General features: G+C 45.9%; 1 protein-coding gene and 1 long non-coding RNA gene across 2 annotated transcripts; both read right to left on the minus strand.

The window, feature by feature from the left end:
• Positions 1–262: 262 nt before the first annotated feature.
• On the minus strand, positions 263–13,635 carry nfkbib (NFKB inhibitor beta). Its single transcript, XM_033014290.1, has 6 exons — positions 13,084–13,635; positions 6,562–6,667; positions 6,153–6,393; positions 4,779–4,867; positions 3,577–3,822; positions 263–398 (listed from the first exon to the last, which is right to left on the minus strand). The coding sequence occupies exons 1-6, from the start codon at positions 13,428–13,430 to the stop codon at positions 363–365; spliced, it is 1,065 nt and encodes a 354-aa protein (XP_032870181.1). The 5' UTR covers positions 13,431–13,635; the 3' UTR covers positions 263–362.
• On the minus strand, positions 9,883–11,144 carry LOC116967697. The gene is made up of 2 exons (XR_004410308.1): positions 10,598–11,144; positions 9,883–10,484 (listed from the first exon to the last, which is right to left on the minus strand). It is a non-coding gene; the product is annotated as an uncharacterized LOC116967697 (long non-coding RNA).
• Positions 13,636–19,573: the final 5,938 nt, after the last annotated feature.

Below are 19,573 nucleotides of genomic sequence, written 5' to 3' on the forward strand. Positions count from 1 at the left end.
ATCTCCTTTTCTCCAGAGATGCTGTCTGACCCGCTGAGATAACCCAGCTTTTTTTTGCGTTTACCAACTGCTCACATCCGGCCCTCCCCATGCCAACAAACCGCAGGGCCTACCCTCCATCTCACCTGCTTGGAATCTTTCTACCGAGTTCCCCGTTGAAAGGATGACAGCCAGTTACATTCAAGGCACAAACCCATACTTTCAGACACAAGGTTATAAAGACTACTCCAATGCTAGATATTGGTTCAATACACAACAGTTATAAGGGACTAAAGGGCCTTTCACAGCAGTCGAGCTGAACCACTTTAATGCTACAGTTTTGAATCTTTAAATATGACACTGCAGGTTTTTCAGATCTTCCATTAACATCCATGCACCACAAAGTCATCATACTCTCCCTAAAAAGAGAAAAAGAGGAAACAGTCAATATAATTCAATGTCAGCAGAATATATTTCACAAAAAAAAAAGCGATTTGAACCAAAGCCACTATCTTTCTTTGCCCATATATGCATTACCTGGTTTAATCACCGAGTAATGCAGGAGTAGGCCATTCGGCCCTTCGAGCCTGCACCGCACCGCCATTCAATATGATCATCCAACTCAGTATCCTGTACCTGCCTTCTCTCCATACCAAGGGCCACATCTAACCCCCTCTTAAATATAGCCAATGAACTGGCCTCAACTATCTTCTGTGGCAGAGAATTCCACAGATTCGCCACTCTCTGCATGAAAAATGTTTTTTCTCATCTCTGACCTTGTAGCTTTTAATATTAAAAAGGTCACAAAGTGCTGGACTAACTCAGCAGGCGTGATTGTAATCATGGATTGTCTTTCTTCTGGCTGGATAGCAAGCAACAAAAGCTTTTCACTGTACCTCGGTACACGTGGCAATAAACTAAACTGAACAGAACAGGTCAAGCAGCATCTCTAGAGCATGGATAGATGACGTTTCAAGTCGGGACCATCCTCCAGTCAGGAGAAGGGTCCTAACCTGAAACGTCACCCATCCAGATGCTGCCTGACCCACGCAGTTATTACAGAAGTTTGTGTCCTTTTTGTTTGTAAGCCAGCATCTGCAGTTTCCTGCTTCTAACTTTAAAAATCCCTATTTTAGCCCCAAGTTATTTTCTTTCAAAATCACTTATGGACCCCTCCTTGCATGACACGTAGCACAGAAATAGCCACATCCTGACCACCTCCTGTTCACAGGAATCACTTTCTGATCTGCTCTTTACACGTTGCGGTTTGAACTGGTGCTCTTGTTGTTACCAGCTCAAGAAACCAATGCAAATATTTACAACCCTTCAGCTTTGATCTCCCACTATTGCCAGAACAATAACCAGTTGAACATTTACAAGAAACCGAAAGCACTCCCCGCTGCCTGAACAATCGGCTAATTTAAGTTTAACAAAGAACAGCAGATGCTGGTAAAATTGAAAGTAGACACAAAGTGCTGGAGTAACTCAGCGGGTGAGGCAGCATCTATGGAGAGAAGGAATTGGCAACGTTTCGAGTCGAGACACAAAATGCTGGAGTAACTCAGCGGGTGAGGCAGCATCTATGGAGAGAAGGAATTGGCGATGTTTCAGGTCTGAGTTACTCCATCATTTTACCGACTAATTTAAGTGATCCGCTTACAACAAAATTCGCTGTTAAGCAGAAAGAGGAACTAACAACATCTGACAAGATTAATGCCTAGCAACTGCATGGGATGCGTAAAACAGTGAGGTCAGTTTTCTGGCTTGTGCGTGTGGGACACATATTTACAGTCACTCGTGGGTACTGTCGGGTAGAAGGGGCTTTCTAAGGCAACTAATTTTCACAGTTCTTCCCCTCCCCCCCCCAAAGGTTTGTGTATATTTTGAGAAGGAGCTAACCTCAATGAGAAAATGCATCGAGACAGGGCAGTACAGAGGCACCCAAAACAAAGATGTGTCTGTGTTCACCCTCACGTTAGACGGTCCCAACAAGTCTGCCAAGTATGGCACTCAACAAAAGTCCTTTATCAACAAGATCCCTTATCCTGTATCCATACGGTAGAGCTGCTGTCTTACAGCGAATGCAGCGCCAGAGACCCGGGGTTAATCCCGATTACGGGTGCTGTCTGTATGGAGTTTGTACGTTCTCCCTGTGACCTGCGCGGGGTTTCTCCGAGATCTTCGGTTTCCTCCCATATTTCAAAGACGTACATGTTAATTGGCTTGGAGAATGTAAAAATTGTCCCTAATGGGTGTTAATGTGCGAGGATCGCTGGTCGGCCCGGACCCGGTGGGCCGAAGGGCCTGTTTCCGTGCTGTATCTCTAAACTAAACACTGTAAATGGCTCGCTTGGAATCGTATATTATCTTTCTGCTGACTGGTTGGCAAGCAACAAAAGCTTTTCACGGTACCTGTGACAATAAACTAAACTGAACTGAAAAGACCTTGATGCCAATTAGTCAGGCAGGGAATTTTTTACGGATACAAGGGGAAAATAAGCAGTGCAGATTCACGTCAGGAACTTGTTCGTGAGCACTCTCCAGAAACAATCTAGCAACAATCTGGGGAGGTAGAGTTGCTGCCTTACAGCGCCGGAGACCCGGGTGCGATCCTGACTAACGGGTGCTGTCCGTATAGATTTTGTACGTTATCCCTGTGGCTGCGTGAGGACATTCAGGAAGCTTGTGTCCATCTTTAGCCTCTCGTGACAAGTGGGCTAGTCATTTCAGCCGAGAGCAATGCCCGCTGGAGGTTTAATCGCCGACAGTCCAGGTCTGCAGCTGCTGCCATTCCTAATCATGCCTAGATCAATGTTAATCACTATAACACAGTATAGTCTCCCCAGAGAGAGGTAATGCTTGCAAGTGAAGGCGTGCAGCAGCTGAGGCCAAGATCCTTCATCTCCTCCAGTGTCCAAACTCAGAACTAGCTCTTCTTATAACATCTGAGGCAAAGGAATCCAAACTGGGGAAAAATATTGGTGCACAAAGACGAACCTCCTTGCCCGGGAAAATCTCCCAATGTTTATTCCTGCTGTGATGCCTGAATGCTCATTTGACTGTCCAAATGTCCTGCCTGGTACTTCTGGTGCATCTTATTCCCACAAGCCTGAAGCAGCGTTATTTTTAGTTTAGGTTAGAGATACAGTCTGGAAACAGGCCCTATGGCCCACCGAGTCCACACTGACCATCGATCAACAATGCCTGGCCTGCTGAGTTACTCCAGCACCTTGTGTCCGTTTAAGCCAGAATTGTGTCTCTTAATTGGCACGAGCAATCCTGCCTAAAACCATGGTTGTCCCAGTCCCAGGGGTTGCAGACTGGTGTGAAACTCAAGGAAGAACACTGGGATTTACAATCTGGCAACATTAGCAAACACTTGAGATGAGGCAACTGTGCCCCCATTTGAGACAGCGAGAGGAAATAAATACATTCACTAAATTTAGCTGCATTATTATCAGTCGAATGTGGAAACATCCTCCCTCTTTAAACTAAAGTGCAGAAACACCCCTCTAATGTCAGTTGAGCTGGATGGTCCCACTAGTATTTATACGTCTCATACACACACACACACACGCCATTAAACAGCTTACATACCACACCATCTTCATCAATTCCTTCATCTTCGTCTGACTCATCGTCTGACAGGGGTTCTGAAGAGCCATAGTCTCTGAGCATCTGAGTTATTCCAGAGTCAGGCATGTACACTGCCAGGCAAATGGGTGTGCAGCCATTGTACATCTGGGCATGGACATCTGCCCCCCTGTTCAACAAGAGTTTGATGATGTGCCGGTTCTGCTGTTCTACTCCCAGGTGTAACGCAGTCCGACCTGCACATTTCTCCTGCAAACAGAAATTGATGCCAAGCTTTAAAGATCGGACAGAAATATACAAATCTCTTCACAGGATATCAATCATCTTCTCATTAATTCCAACAATTTCACATGCAGAAGATTTAGCAAGATAGTAGTTTCACTCCACAGAAACTGTTGTTTTAAAGCACTTCAAGTGATAAAGGGACATAGCAAGCAATTCTGATGTGTGCTGTTTTGTACAGCAGCACAAACCATGGCGTTTGGGCATCCCAAACTGATCTTTAGGAGATAGGTTTGAGAGAACACCCTATATTGTTGCTGTTTTGGGCACTCCCAAGAGTTAATTAACCTAAGAGTTATAAGGTCATAAGTGATAGGAATAGAATTAGGCCATTCGGCCCATCAAGCCTACTGCGCCATTCAATCATGGCTGATCTATCTCTCCCTCCTAACCCCATTCTCCTGCCTTCTCCCCATAACCTCCGACACCTGTACTAATCAAACATCTATCTATCTCTCCCTTAAAAATATCCACTGACTTGGCCTCTACAGCATTCTGCGAAAAAGAATTCCAAACTTAATGTGTTAAAGTTAATGGCTGGTGTGTAATATTCAAATTTACTAAGTCGGGGGCTGGCCTCTGATGTAACCATTCATTAATTTGAAATATATGAAAGCAGACATTTTAGATGCCAGAATATCCTAGTGGGAAGAACACGAATAACTAGTTAAGATAGACCCAAAATGCTGGAGTAACTCAGCGGGTCAGGCAGCATCTCTGGAGAGAAGGAATGGGTGACGTGTCGGGTCGAGACCCTTCTCCAGGTCAAGTCTGAAGAAGGGTCTCGACCCGAAACGTCACCCATTCCTTCTCTCCAGTGATGCTGCCTGTCTCGCTGAGTTACTCCTGCATTTTCTGTCTCTCTTCGATTTAAACCAGCACCTGCAGTTCCTTCCTACACATAAAGATATCAGAGGACTTGCCTTTGCATTCACATCCACTTCAAAATGCAAAAGATACTCCACCACCTGAACATCATTAAGCAGTACAGCCACATGGAGGGGCGTGAAGCCTGAGGGTGGGAGATAAATGTATTAGAATGAAAGAATTTAAAAAAACAAAACAGAGTTAGCCATTTGGTCCCAATCACTGGTAGGCTGACCTCTCACCCATGTGCCACTTTAATACCCTAGTTACATTTAATTCAGGCTTTGGGGCATATCAATCTTCCCTTCAATTCTTTTCTCAGCTTTCTTGCCCGAGTAGGCGAATTGAGAACCAGAGGACATAGGTGTGGGCAAGCAGGGCCAAAGGACCTATTTCCACATTATACTTTTGATATCATTTCCACTTTTGACAAATGGGCCATCCTACCTTCCCAGTATCTTTCTAGTCTAAGGATGAGAGCAGATTGGGAATGAGAGCAAGGAGGTTGGGAATTTCAGTGTAATAAGATATACAAAGCAGCAATGTCTCTGTAGCTTGAAGGATTGGAAAATTGCATTGTACTATCCAAAACCAGAACATGACAGGAAGAAGTTCAATAAAAATCACTGAAGTTATTTAAAAATCTTCTTGTGTCAGAGGTTACAAACATTGCTCCAATTGATACGTTTGATTTTCTCTCTACCAGATGAACAAATTGGAGCAACAGGCATCATGTGACATGCCCAGGGCTCCAACGATTGAAAGATACAGCACAGAAACTGGCCTCATCGGCCCACCGAGTCCACGCAGACCATCGAACACCCGTTCACACTAGTTCTATGTTACCCAGCTTTCTCATCCACTCTCTAGACTATGGGCAACTTACAGAAGCAAATTAACCTGCACGTCTTTGGGATCAGGGTGGAGACCGACCGGAGCACCTGGAGGAAATGCATGCAGTCACAGGGAGAAGGTGCAAATCCAACACAGACAGCACACGAGGTCAGGAGCGAACCCAACCTGTTCATGGTGCTTTCAGAGAGTGACCACTTATCCCAGACAAGAGCCTTTACCATTGTGAAAATGATGGACCAGGGAGAGGGAACGCTGGGTGCAAGGTTGGAATGGAATAAAATTGGAACCTGCCCAAAAAATTGAAGTTCTCATATCTGTTAACCAGAATACTGAATTTCATTCAGAACCTGTTGAAAGTTATAAAAGTAAATAAAGTGCTGGGGTAACTCAGGAGGTCAGGCAGCATCTCTGGAAGACATGGATAGGCAATGTTTCGGATCAGACTCAATCCTGTCCGTGTCCTCCATATGCTGCCTGACCTGCTGAGTTACTCCTGCACTTTGTTTATTTTTGTAAACCAGCATCTGCAATTCTCCATTTGTTCAAAGTGAATATTAACTCAGAGACTACTTTACCTCGGTAGTTATAGAAATGTAGCTGCTGCCGGAACTGTGCAGGGTCCAACAGACTGGAATACTTTAGTTCGGTGGAATGTTGAAACAGGAGTGCCTGGACACAGGCAAGTGCCATCTCCTTGCAAGCCAGGTGTAAAGCAGTGTTCCCATCCTTCTCTTGAAGCAAGAGGTTCGCTCCAGCTGCTACCAACTTCGTCACCAACTCCGCTCGCCCAAGGATCACGGCCAAATGCAGTGCAGTCTGCAAGAGATTTACGCAGGGGATGAAAGCAAATAGTTTTTGGCAACCCAAGCGCGGGGCGTGGAAGGAGAGTCTGCACTTTTGTTAAAGAACAAGAACACAGAATAATTTGATATAACAAGGAAACATGCTGAATAACACGGTTATTTCCGTTTGCACGCTAATCACCTGCTTCATGTCGTTCTGTAGATCGAGAAAATCTGTACCTTTCATACAATGCAGAAGGTGCTCCAGGAGGCAATCTTCCTCATGAATGATGGCGAGGTGCAGCATCCTATTAAAACAAAACAATCCAGACACTAGTCGATCACCTTGATGTTTAACAACTGTTCAATACAGCTTAGCTCCCTGGGCTAATGGGACAGTGTGAGAGACAGCAAGAAAATGAACACGTGAATGAAGAAGAAATAGCCACAGTGGGGGAAAGATACACACACAGCCAGAGAAAGAGAGACAGAGAGCGAGAGAGAGAGACAACCAGAATGGAGGCAGCCACTAGTTTACAATCATTTGTATCCTAGAGGCCAATTAAAGACTGTGTTTAGGGTCGGATCAGTGCAGGTAATCTGCTCCCTAATTACAGACAATTTAAACACTGAAAACAAAGTGAACCAGCAGAAAGGAGAGAGAGAGAGAGATGTGCTAGAGGGAGGGAGAGAGAAAGAAAACTGTTCCTAAAAGTTTGATAATGGAAAATTACACAAATTAGACAATAATTTAGACTTTAACATCAAAACAGCTGAAAACTGCATTGGCACATAATATATTGGACTTAATTCGTAACTCTTTAGGAAATGGTATATTGTTGGAACTTCTGCACCAAAAGATGTGACATAAACTAGAGCAAGGACAATGTCTGCATATCTCTGTAAAACCAGCACAGCACATCAATATGAGGAAAAAGAAAGTACTGATACACATTCGAGTTTCTTAACTCCCTCTCCTTCGACATGTGGTGAGCAACATGACTAATGTGGAAAATACTGTAGCTAAATAAAGTAGGGCAGCCACTATTTCACAACGAAGGTGGCATTTAATCCCTTCTGTGTAAAGTTTAAGTTGATGTCCCTGGAAACCTCAACTTCAAGCAAAAGCCCTTCTTCTGCGTCAGTGCCACCACCTCACTGCATGACTGCACTCTATGGGTGCGACTGGTCCTTGATTATGCTGCTGGCCTTGCCGAGGCAGCGCAAGGTATAAATGGAGTCAATGGAAGGGGGGTTGGTTCGTGTGATGGTCTGGGCTGCGTCCACAATTCTCTACAATTTCTTGCAGCCTTGGATGGAGATGTTCCCAAACCAAGCTGCCATGCATCTCGGCCACCAAGGCCAAATCAGCATGCAAGAAATACATGTGCAAATGTAGGGAACTGTCTAGGCTGACGACAACCGGGTACAGGCTGATTGTGGCTCACCAACTGTGGCAAACTGGTACGATGCGACTCGCACCACAGGTAATTAGAATAAGGGACTTTCTGGTTTTCTAAAAATATACCGACAGGCTCAGAGAACGTTATGGGTTTATTTCCTCAAAGCTGCAGCTGGGAGAATACGCGATAACATTTATCTTCATCACCAGATGTCCCTGTCCCTTTTCTTTCACTTATGTCCCTCTGTAAGGAAAGTAGCATTAAGCTCTAAAGTACACACAAGTGGTGTGATGGCAACATATGGATTCACAGGGAAGAATTATAACACTCTACCAGTCCTTTCCTTCACATGTTTAGTTTAGTTTATTGATACAGTGCGGAAACAGGGCCTTCGGCCCACTGACCAGTGATCCCCGCACTCTAACACTATCCTGTACTCGCTAGGGACAATTTACAATTGTACCAAGCCAATTCACCTACGTCTTTGGAGTGTGGGAGGAAATGGGAGATACCGGAGAAAACCCACGCAGGTCATGGGGTGATCGTACAATATCTGTATAGACAAGCACCCTTAATCTCCAACGCTGTAAGGCAGCAAATCCATCATTATGCCACCGTGGTGCCTTTTATGCTTCTCACTATTCCCCAGGCAAGAATTTTTCATGAACTTCACAGGTGAGTGAGGAACTTTGTAGGTCACAAGCATACCTTTGTCCATCATGTATAAATGCAAAGAAATCCTGCTAAACCGTTCTTAGTCACTGATCAAGCATCAATGGAATGATAACAGTCAAAGGATTGGTCCAAGTCAGCATGGATTTATGAAGGGGAAATCCTGCATGGCTAATCCTCTGGAATTCTTTGAGGATGTTGACAAGTAAAACGGATGAAGGAGTATTGACATGGATAGATAATTGGTTGGCAGACAGGAAACAAAGAGTAAAAATGTGTTTCATTTGAACACACTTTTGCAAGATCTGGAATGTTCTATCAGAAGGTGATGGAATCAAGTTTCAGTGTTTAGATTTGGGGTGGAAAAAGGCTCTACGGCCCATCGAGTCCCCACCAACCATTGATCACCTGTTCCCACTACTTCTACATTATCCCACTTTCACATCCACTCCCCACACACTAAGGACAATTTGCAGAAACCAATTAACCTACAACAAACTTGCCATATAGGGGAAAACCGGATCACCGGGAGGAAACCTATGTGGGCACAGAGGGAATGAGCAAACTCCACACAGACAGCACCTGAGATCAGGATCAACTGTGGGTCTCTGGCACCGAGGGCAGCAGCTCTCCCAGCTGCACCACTGATCCTACACTGTAAACAGGCCCATGAATTCTTGCCAATCATCAGGCACCCATTTACACTTATCCCATTTTGTTCCCACTCCATTTCCATCAACTCTCTTACACACTCTGGACAATACACAACAACCAATCATACTAATGATCCACGTCTTTGGGATGTGGGAGGAAACCGGAGTGCCTGGAAAAATTCAGTTAGGCACGGACAGAATGTGCAAACTACAAACTTGGCAGCAGGTCAGGATCAAACCCAGGTCTCTGGGGCTGTGAGGCAGTGGTTCTACCCGCTGCTCCACGGTGCTGCCCCATGGGTATTTAAGGGGGGGACAACAGTTGAGGAAGTGGCTGGGATCTTCCTTCTTTCAAAGAATAAGAATTGTCTTCATAGGCCAAATGCCTCGTCTTGTACTGCCAGGTCAGAGATAAAGTTTAAAATACCATTAATGTGGCAAACACTACTGGGAAACATTGACGAATACAACCTCAGACCGCAACAATGAGGTGTCAATGCTGGGACTAACCAATTAGAGACACAGCACAAAGAAGATAAAGATGTCTAGACTTCAGTGGCTGAACTGTCAGGGGTTTAAATATATCTCTGCACCTCCAACTCACCCACATCTGAACACTTGACCCGAGAGGTGAAAATATTCCCTCCCATTATGCTCCAGGTATGTTATGAGTCAGCTGTGGAATAAACCCATTTTTAAAAGCATCTCGAAAAGATGAGCAAAGACCGTTGATCTGAGCAATTCAGCCAACTGTATACTTATCCCTTACTGAACAGCACTGAATGAATTTTAAAAAATCTTATTTATGATTATAGGACCTTTCTGGATGTAATCTGAACCTGACCATTCCTACAATATTGGACTTTTAAAAGTACTTTGATGGGTCTGATCTTTCAGGGAATCCACGTAATAAAATGCAAGCATTTTCCTTCTAAGAAACGTACAAAACTTGAAAATTGTATTTATGCAGATTTCTACAGCACGGGAATAGACCCTTCAACCCACATTGTTTGTGTTGAACAGGATGTTGTTAAACTGGTATGGAATGGAACTGATTCAATAGCTCTGTGGCATTGTCCAGGTGGGTCGAATAGCTTACTTCAAATATAATAAATACATCACCATGTTAGACAGTGAATTCCTGAACCTACACAAAGCAAGTGAAAATACATTTCAGAATTCACTTTTAATTCTTCTTGGCATTAGTAACCATATCCTCTAGCTCACTTCTCTGCTAAAGGAGATAGATCCTTCCGATTCTAGCTACCAAGAATTCTATTTCTAAAGCCTCAACTAAAATTACCCTTTGACCTCTTGAAATAGCAAAACCTCGGCTTCCTCTGATAACAAATATAGCAGATTGAAATACCTCCCAGTGCAGTCAACAAAACCAATACCTAAGGTACACAAAATTGCTGGGGAAACTCAGCGGGTGCAGCAGCATCTATGGAGCGAAGGAAATAGGCGACGTTTCGGGCCGAAACCCTTCTCCTTCTTCTAAAACCAATACCTACATGTATGCAGTAGATATCATGCCTCTTCAAAGCCTTTAAAACCCCACTCTGAAGCTTCCAGTTCTGATCTAAGTTGACACACCAGTGCAATATTGAGCAAAGGCTGCTCTTTTTGCAAGTACCAATTTTACACAAGGCGCATTACACTATGGCCTAATTTGCTTTCTCAGAAATATGCAAAAAATAGACAGGCAGCATCTACTGAGAGAGAGAAAGAATTAACACCTTCGGTCTATTACCTTTTTATCCACATTCTTAAACTCAGCGCATTGGATCTACAATTCCAACTACACCGTCAACATGACTTCATTCCCAAACAACAAAGGTGCCACATCACAAAAGAAAATATAATGGCATCTGGCAAAAGGGTTATCGTTAAAATTTATGCTGCCTGGAGGAGAGTGTATGAGCCACAAGGAGAGATCGGACAAATTTGGATTGGTTTCTCTCGATTGCCAGACGTTGAGGACACCCGACAGAATTATATAAACTTAAGAGAAGTAAAGTTAGGGTAGACTGAACCTTTTTTTTCAGAAACACGAGAGGAAGGAGTTTTAAAAAAAGGATAGGCACACGGACATGCATGGAATGGATCATGTGTGGGCACAGGAGATTAGTGTAATTTGACAACATATCGTGGTTCAATAAATGTGAGGTTATCCATTTTGGTGGCAAAAACAGGAAAGCAGACTATTATCTAAATGGTGGCCGACTAGGAAAAGGGGAGATGCAGCGAGACCTGGGTGTCATGGTACACCAGTCATTGAAAGTGGGCATGCAGGTGCAGCAGGCAGTGAAGAAAGCGAATGGTATGTTAGCTTTCATAGCAAAAGGATTTGAGTATAGGAGCAGGGAGGTTCTACTGCAGTTGTACAGGGTCTTGGTGAGACCACACCTGGAGTATTGCGTACAGTTTTGGTCTCCAAATCTGAGGAAGGACATTATTGCCATAGAGGGAGTGCAGAGAAGGTTCACTAGACTGATTCCTGGGATGTCAGGACTGTCTTATGAAGAAAGACTGGATAGACTTGGTTTATACTCTCTAGAATTTAGGAGATTGAGAGGGGATCTTATAGAAACTTACAAAATTCTTAAGGGGTTGGACAGGCTAGATGCAGGAAGATTGCTCCCGATGTTGGGGAAGTCCAGGACAAGGGGTCACAGCTTAAGGATAAGGGGGAAATCCTTTAAAACCGAGATGAGAAGAACTTTTTTCACACAGAGAGTGGTGAATCTCTGGAACTCCCTGCCACAGAGGGTAGTCGAGGCCAGTTCATTGGCTATATTTAAGAGGGAGTTAGATGTGGCCCTTGTGGCTAAGGGGATCAGAGGGTATGGAGAGAAGGCAGGTACGGGATACTGAGTTGGATGATCAGCCATGATCATATTGAATGGCGGTGCAGGCTCGAAGGGCCGAATGGCCTACTCCTGCACCTAATTTCTATGTTTCTATGTTTCAAAGTGCCTGTTTCTGTGCTGTGCTGTTGCAGATTCTTGGTTTGGGTAGAATACAAAGTGCTGGTGGTCAGGCATCATCTTTGGAGGACACAGATAGGCAACATTTCAGGTCTGGTCCCAACTTCAGTCGAAAGAAAAGGATCCCAGCCCAAAACATCGCCTATCCATTGCCTCCGGAGATGCTGTCTGACCCCCTAAGTTATTCCAGCGCTTTCTGTACTGTTATATGGTTGAGCAATCTTACTGGAAAGAGTTACAGATTCAGGTAGGCAATTCCAGAGCTTTGGGCCCAGGCAGATGACAGTATGTCAACGGTGAAGAGGTACAAAGCTTGGGGCCAGGAAGCTGAAGGAATAGCAATGGTGGAGAGGTGCCAATAATAATAGGAGCACAGTGACCCCAGAGGAAGGGTAGTTACAATGGCAAGTGAATTGGGGGGGGGGCGGACACATAAAGGTGAATGTAGTAAGGGGGTGTGCATGTGAATGGCGGGGGAGGGGCGAAAAAGCGTGCAAGGAAATGGGGGGGGGGGGGAGTAATGTGCAAGCGAATGGAGAGATGCAAGTCAATGGGGGTGTCGTGCAAATGGATGGGGTCGTGCAAGGGAATGGGGGGGGTCGTGCAAGGGAATGGGGGGGTCGTGCAAGGGGATGGGGGGGGCGTACACATGAATGGGGGAGTGGTGCAAATTAATGGTAGTTGTGCAAATGGATGGGGTCGTGCAAGGGGATGGGGGGGTCGTGCAAGGGGATGGGGGGGTCATGCAAGGGGATGTTGGGGGGCTTACACATGAATGGGGGAGTCGTGCAAATTAATGGTAGTTGTGCAAATGGATGGGTAGGTCGTGCAAATGGATGGGGGGAGTCGTGCAAGGGGATGGGGAGTCGTGCAAGGGGATGGGGAGTCGTGCAAGGGGATGGGGGAGTCGTGCAAGCCTATGGGAGCGCCCCCCCCCCCTTCCCCAAGTGTGAACAGGCGTGAGCGCGCCCGGACGCGCGTGCAAGCGAGTGTGCAACACACTCACGAGTCGAGCTCCTCGGTGCGGTAGCTGAGCAGTTGCGCCAGGTCGGCGGACGCCGGCTCCCGTTCCCGGCCACGGAGCTCCACCCGCTCCAGGCCGCGGGTGATCTGGCCGATGCCGCACTCGAGCCGCTGCTGGCTGGACGGCCACACGTCGGGCTCGCATCCCGGGCCGGACACGGACACGGACACGGCGGCCCCGTCCAGCGGCCCGAAGTGCCGGCTCTGCAGGTCGCTGAGAGAGCCGATGCCGCTGTCATAGTGATCCTCCACCTCGGCCTCCCCGCCCCACGGAGCCGCCCCTTTCCCCGCGCCCATCTTCGAACGCTCCTCGCTGATGAGAACCTCCATGTTGGCGAGAAAAACCCCCCTCTCTTTTCGGATTCTAACGACGCATCTCGCTTCTTCAGCCGGATCGGTGAGGTAAAGTGGCCATTACTTCCCTCGTTTTGTCGGGAAAGTGGGGAATTTACAGACCCCCGGAGCGGCCCCTCGGACAAAGATGGCGGCCGCCTTGTTTACTCTCCGGGCGACGGGAATCCCCCCCCCCCCCAGCCCGGTCCTAGGGCCAGGCCAATCAGCGCGCAGCTTCTTGCTGGGTGGCCGCCCATTGCGGGAGGGCAGTAACTGCACATGCGCCCGCGCAAAGCCTGATGGATATTGTAGTCTCTATGTCCAAAGTCGACTTGTTTAAGAAGGAACTGCACATGCGCCAGCGCAAAGCCTGATGGATATTGTAGTCTCCATCTCCAAAGCCAACTTGTTTAAGAAGGAAACATAAACATAGAAACATAGAAATTAGGTGCAGGAGTAGGCCATTCGGCCCTTCGAGCCTGCACCGCCATTCAATATGATCATGGCTGATCATCCAACTCAGTATCCCGTACCTGCCTTCTCTCCATACCCTCTGATCCCCTTAGCCACAAGGGCCACATCTAACTCCCTCTTAAATATAGCCAATGAACTGGCCTCGACTACCCTCTGTGGCAGGGAGTTCCAGAGATTCACCACTCTCTGTGTGAAAAAAGGTCTTCTCATCTCGAGGAAGGTAGACAAAAGTGCTGGAGAAACTCAGCGGGTGCAGCAGCATCTATGGAGCGAAGGAAATAGGCAACGTTTCGGGTTGAAACCCTTCTTCAGACCTGGACGATGACACGTTGGCCTGGCGTGCCTAAATGGAGCTGCAGGTCTAAAAGACATATGTCAGAAGAAGAAGACCTAATTCACAACCTCTGCCGAGTTTGCCCTTGTCTCATACTCGCAGCATGTTCGTCACAATGTCGTAGGTAGGTCGTGATGCTAGTCGTAGGTGCTCGTGGCAACAAGTAGGTCAGGGGTGTTTTTCTAGCACGATGAAAAATGTCTACAAGTAAAAAAGGTCGTGAAAGCGGGACTTTAGAGGTCTAAATGCAAAACCAAGGAATTTCTGGTGCCAGTTTGCAAATAAAAAGCCACAAAGTGCTGGAGCAACAGCACTCTTTTTTTGTAAGTAAAACTGCAGATGCTGGACAGCTGAAATAAAACCAGAGGTTGGAAATATTCAGCAGGTTCCTGTTTTTTTTTTGTTATGTATGCCTGTTAGTATGCATCGTTGTCCCCGTCTCTCCAGCTAACATTGACCCATTCTAAATGTTCTTGATCGCCATCTGTTTTGAATCTGTTGTTTTCACACCTTACCCTTCCATATCTCTGGTCTCCTTCTCCCCTGACTCAGCAGGACCGGCAGCATCTCTGGAGAGAAGGAATGGGTGATGTTTCGCGTCTGAAGAAGGGTCCCAACCCGAAAAACTTCACCCATTCCTTCTCTCCGGAGATGCTGCCTGACCCGCTGAGGTACACCAGCACTTTGCATCTATCTTTGGTGTAAAGCAGCATCTGAAGTTCCTTCCTACATACCTCTAAAGACAACTTGTGTTTAGACTAAAGATAGATGCAAAAAAGCTGGAGTAACTCAGCGGGTCAGGCAGCATCTCTGGAGAACATGCCAATCCAAAATGTCACCTATTAATTTTCTCCAGAGATACTGCTTGTCCGGCTGAGTTACTCAGGGTGGGAGATTGCAACCTTCACGTGGTCCGCCCTGTTTCGACGAATGCAATCAACCTGGCGTGCACAATCAAGTAAGATCAAATAGAACAAGTTGACCTACAACTTTAGGCTGCGCACGCAAGAAGCCGAAGAAGCTGAGTTTTTGTGTCTATCTTTAGTTTAAATGCAAGTTGTCTTTGGAGATGTGTAGGAAGGAACTGCAGATGCTGGTTTACCCCAAAGATGGGCACAAAAAAAACAGCATCCTGGGTATATATGACAATTAAACGCCACTTTGAGTATTTTTTTAATTTTAAGAAACACCTGCAGTTCCTCGTGTCTACTTGTGACTCTTGACTAGCCGTTGCCATCTCACCCACACCAGTGGGGATGCTCATACGCTGGATGACTCGGTGGCCTTTGCAAACTCTGTAGCTTTCCACTGAGTGGGTGTGAAGCAAGGTCGATCGGCAAGGATGCTGCACCCACGTAGTCAAGATATAAAAAGATCGATGGTCTTTTTGTTTCTTGAAGCAGGATGCTCTATATTGCTCAGTGGTTTGGTGCAGAAACGACACTGACTGGGCGAGCGAGACATTTCTTCAAACGGTGATCAGTGGGAAGCTGCCTGAAAGGGCAGCGAAAGCATTAAGTTTCAAATGGGGGTAGACAAAAGTGCCGTAGAAACTCAACGGGTGCGGCAGCATCTATGGAGCGAAGGAAATAGGCAACGTTTCGGGCCGAAACCCGAAAGGGTTTTGGCCCGAAAAGTTGCCTATTTCCTAAAACAGTTCCTATTCGGCCCAAAACGTTGCCTATTTCCTAAAACAGTTCCTATTCGGCCCGAAACGTTGCCTATTTCCTTCACTCCATAGATGCTGCCGCACCCGCTGAGTTTCTCCAGCACTTTTTTCTACCTTCAATTTTCCAGCATCCGCAGTTCCTTCTTAAACAAGTTTCAAACGGGAACTGGAGGAGAAGAAGTGCGCAGGGCTGCGGGGAAAGAGCTCAACAGAGCGGGAAGGAGTGGGGAATAGCCTCAGTCCTGATGGGCCAAATGGCCTCTGTTAGTGCTGTCCCAATCTACAACATGACAGTGGGATTTTACAAATGAAAGACACTTACAATATTGAAGAACATGACTAAGGGGAATGATTGATACAGGTGTCAGAGTCTGAAGGAGATGTCAATTGCTAATAGGTGCAGGAGTAGGCCATTCGGCCCTTCAAGCCAGCACAGCCATTCAATGTGATCATGGCTAATCATCACCAATCAGTACCCCGTTCCTGCCTTCTCCCCATATCCCCTGACTCCGCTATCTTTATTGTCACAGGGTTAGGCTAGACTCAAATTGCTGGAGTAACTCAGCGGGTGAGGCAGCATCTATGGAGAGAAAGAATTGACGACGTTTCGAGTCGAGACCCTTAGGCTAGGCTAGGTTTATTATTGTCATGTGCAGCAAGGTATTTTAGTTTAGTATATTGTCACGTGGACCAGGTGCAGTATACTTTTATACTGGGCTTGTACACTCTGGAATTTAGAAGGATGAGAGGGAATCTTATTGAAACATATAAGATTATTAAGGGTTTGGACACGCTAGAGGCAGGAAACATGTTCCTGATGTTGGGGGAATCCCGAACCAGGGGCCACAGTTTAAGAATGAGGGGTAAGCATTTAGAACTGAGACGAGGAAACACTTTTTCCTCACAGAGAGTGGCGAGTCTGTGGCATTCTCTATCTCAGAGGGCAGTGGAGGCAGGTTCTCTGGATACTTTCAAGAGAGAGCTAGATAGGGCTCTTAAAGATAGCGGAGTCAGGGGATATGGAGAGAAGGCAGGAACGGGGTACTGATTGTGGATGATCAGCCATGATCACATTGAACGGCGGTGCTGGTTCGAAGGGCCGAATGGACTACTCCTGCACCTATTGTCTGTTGTCTGAAAGCTTTTGTTGTGTTCTAACCAGGTACAATAAAAAGCTTTGTCTGCATGAATGCTGCCTGACCTGCTGAGTACTCCCACCCTTTACAAAATGAAATGTGGCTTTCGACAATGTAAGTTAATTTATCTGTAACCTTTATCCTGCTAATTTAACTAATCGGCTTTCCACCAGTATCTTCGATATGTTGAGGACCCTGAGATGATTCATGAACTTGTGATGTAGGAATGGATTGTACAAAATTATGCAACTAAACCATGTAACAAGAAGGCATGACCTATATTTAACTTCATGTGTTGTGTAACCAAGTGGAAGTCTCAAACTGAAGCACTTAAACCTTAGTATGCAAATAAACTGCTGGCATTCAGATTTCTATTCTTTAACTGCCCCATGATATATGTTGCTGAACTCCGCCCTACTAAACTGGGCAAGGTTTGTAACTATTTGTTCTCTGCCTCTCTTCCAAATAAGATCACCAAGACGAAGGAGCAGAATTAGGCCATTTTGTTTAGTTTAGTTTAGAGATACAGCGCGGAAACAGGCCCTTCGGCCCGCGCCGGCCAGTGATCTCCGCACACTAACACTATCCTACACACACACACACTAGGAACAGTCTTTTACATTTATACCAAGCCAATTAACCTACAAACCTGAAGGTACACAAAATTGCTGGGGAAACTCAGCGGGTGCAGCAGCATCTATGGAGCGAAGGAAATAGGCGACGTTTCGGGCCGAAACCCTTCTTCAGACTGTACATATTCCAGCATCTGCAGTTCCCTTTTGGACAACCTACAAACCTGTATGTCTTTGGAGTGTGGGAGGAAACCGAAGATCTCGGAGGAAACCCCATACAGGACACAGGGAGAACGTACAAACTCCACACAGACAGCGCCCATAGTCAAGATCGAAACCGGGTCTCTGGCGCTGTAAGGCAGCAACTCTACCCCTACGCCAAATTGCCGCCCCATTTGGCCCAGAACCTGTCGCACCATTCGATCATGGCTGATGTATTTTCCTTCTCAACCGCATTCTCCCGCCCGTAACGTTTGATGCCCTTGATGTTCAGGTCGGGGATAGACACTTGTCTATCGCTGCTGCCACATTGATGTAATCCTCTTCAGCAATGCTTTGAACCCAACACCGTCAGTATCGGGTGAAGCTGGGTCCAAGACAGACAGCTGGGACGCAGTGATAACAAGATTAAATAAGTTGAAATATCACCTCTGTCCTTCCACAAACACTCTGCCCCGACCCAAAGCTTCACAATCTCACCAAATCCTCATTGTAAAACACAGCACGCATTAATTACTTTTTGTTGTTTAATATATAAAAATAAAATTTGTTGGTCATTATATACACATGCAAGTTTGTTTTTGTAAATCCTCTGGTTTCAGTACGTATACAATGGTAATATTTCCACGGCTACACAAAGAGTCTTCAACAGTTGGAAGAATATTCATTGCAGGAAGGGTCTGTGGCACTCCCTTCATTTACAATGCAAGGCCTCTACAAAATACAATAATTGGTGAATTACAACTATTCAAGCCCTCGCCCTTAGTTCACCCTGAACTTAATCGAGACTCAGTCCTCTACTTCCAGATCAGAATCGTTCCGTCATTGGGAAGGGGTAAATTGTTGAGATGGTGTTGTACAAAACAAAGATGGATTAACAGAGAACACTTGGTCAGTGTGATCATGGTTGGCTGCGATGGCAGATGTTGGGGCAGGGTTGGTGACCAGAGAGAAGCTTCTCCCTGGTAGACACCAAATGCTGGAGAAACTCAGCGGGTGAGGCAGCATTTATGGAGAGAAGGAATCAACCCGAAATGTCGCCAATTCCTTCTCTCCATAGATGCTGCCTCACCCGCTGAGTTTCTCCATCATTTTGTGTCCACCTTCGATTTTAGATATTTTTTTAATATTCCTTCTCTCCAGAGATGCTGCCTCTCCCGCTGAGTTACTCCAGCTTTTTGTGTCTATGGAAATTAGCAATTCAGGGAGCTAGGTGCCAAACCATTGGGACTACCCCATAGTTGGATAATGGATTATCAGAGTATTACTGCACTGCCCATTGAACAAAGGTAGACAAAAATGCTGGAGAAACTCAGCGGGTGAGGCAGCATCTATGGAGCGAAGGGAATAGGCATCGTTTCGGGTCGAGACCTATCTCCAGACAATGAACACTTGCACTAGTGACTGCTGTCGGAGCAAGCATATTAAAAGATCAACAATAATTATATAATCTACAATATTCAGTTTTCAGTTCAGATTCCCTATTGTCCTTAAATAAATGAACATAGAGTTTCTACCTCACTCTAGTAAAACAGAAAACAGACCTGACTGAAATGATTAGTGTTCGATGTGTCTGTGGCCGATGTCCCTCCTGGGATAAATAAAGTTCTATCGTATCGTACGTTGCAGAAACTATTTAGCCGTCACACCCACAGCAGCTGCCTGCCTGTCAGGGTTTGGCAGTGGCTGGAACATGTACACTGGTCTCATCATTTCACCAGACGTGGAATAAACCC

The sequence above is a fragment of the Amblyraja radiata genome, chromosome 41 (genome assembly GCF_010909765.2).
Source record: "Amblyraja radiata isolate CabotCenter1 chromosome 41, sAmbRad1.1.pri, whole genome shotgun sequence".
Taxonomy (NCBI): Eukaryota; Metazoa; Chordata; class Chondrichthyes; order Rajiformes; family Rajidae; genus Amblyraja; species Amblyraja radiata.

Coding starts and splice junctions, on each gene's coding strand:
- nfkbib (XM_033014290.1), bottom strand. CDS start 13,430: ATGGAGGTTCTCATCAGCGAGGAGCGTTCGAAGATGGGCGCGGGGAAA. Junction 6,668..13,083: donor CGCACCGAGGAGCTCGACTC/GTGAGTGTGTTG, acceptor TTGTTTTAATAG/GATGCTGCACCTCGCCATCA. Junction 4,868..6,152: donor ACATTTCTATAACTACCGAG/GTAAAGTAGTCT, acceptor TCCCACCCTCAG/GCTTCACGCCCCTCCATGTG.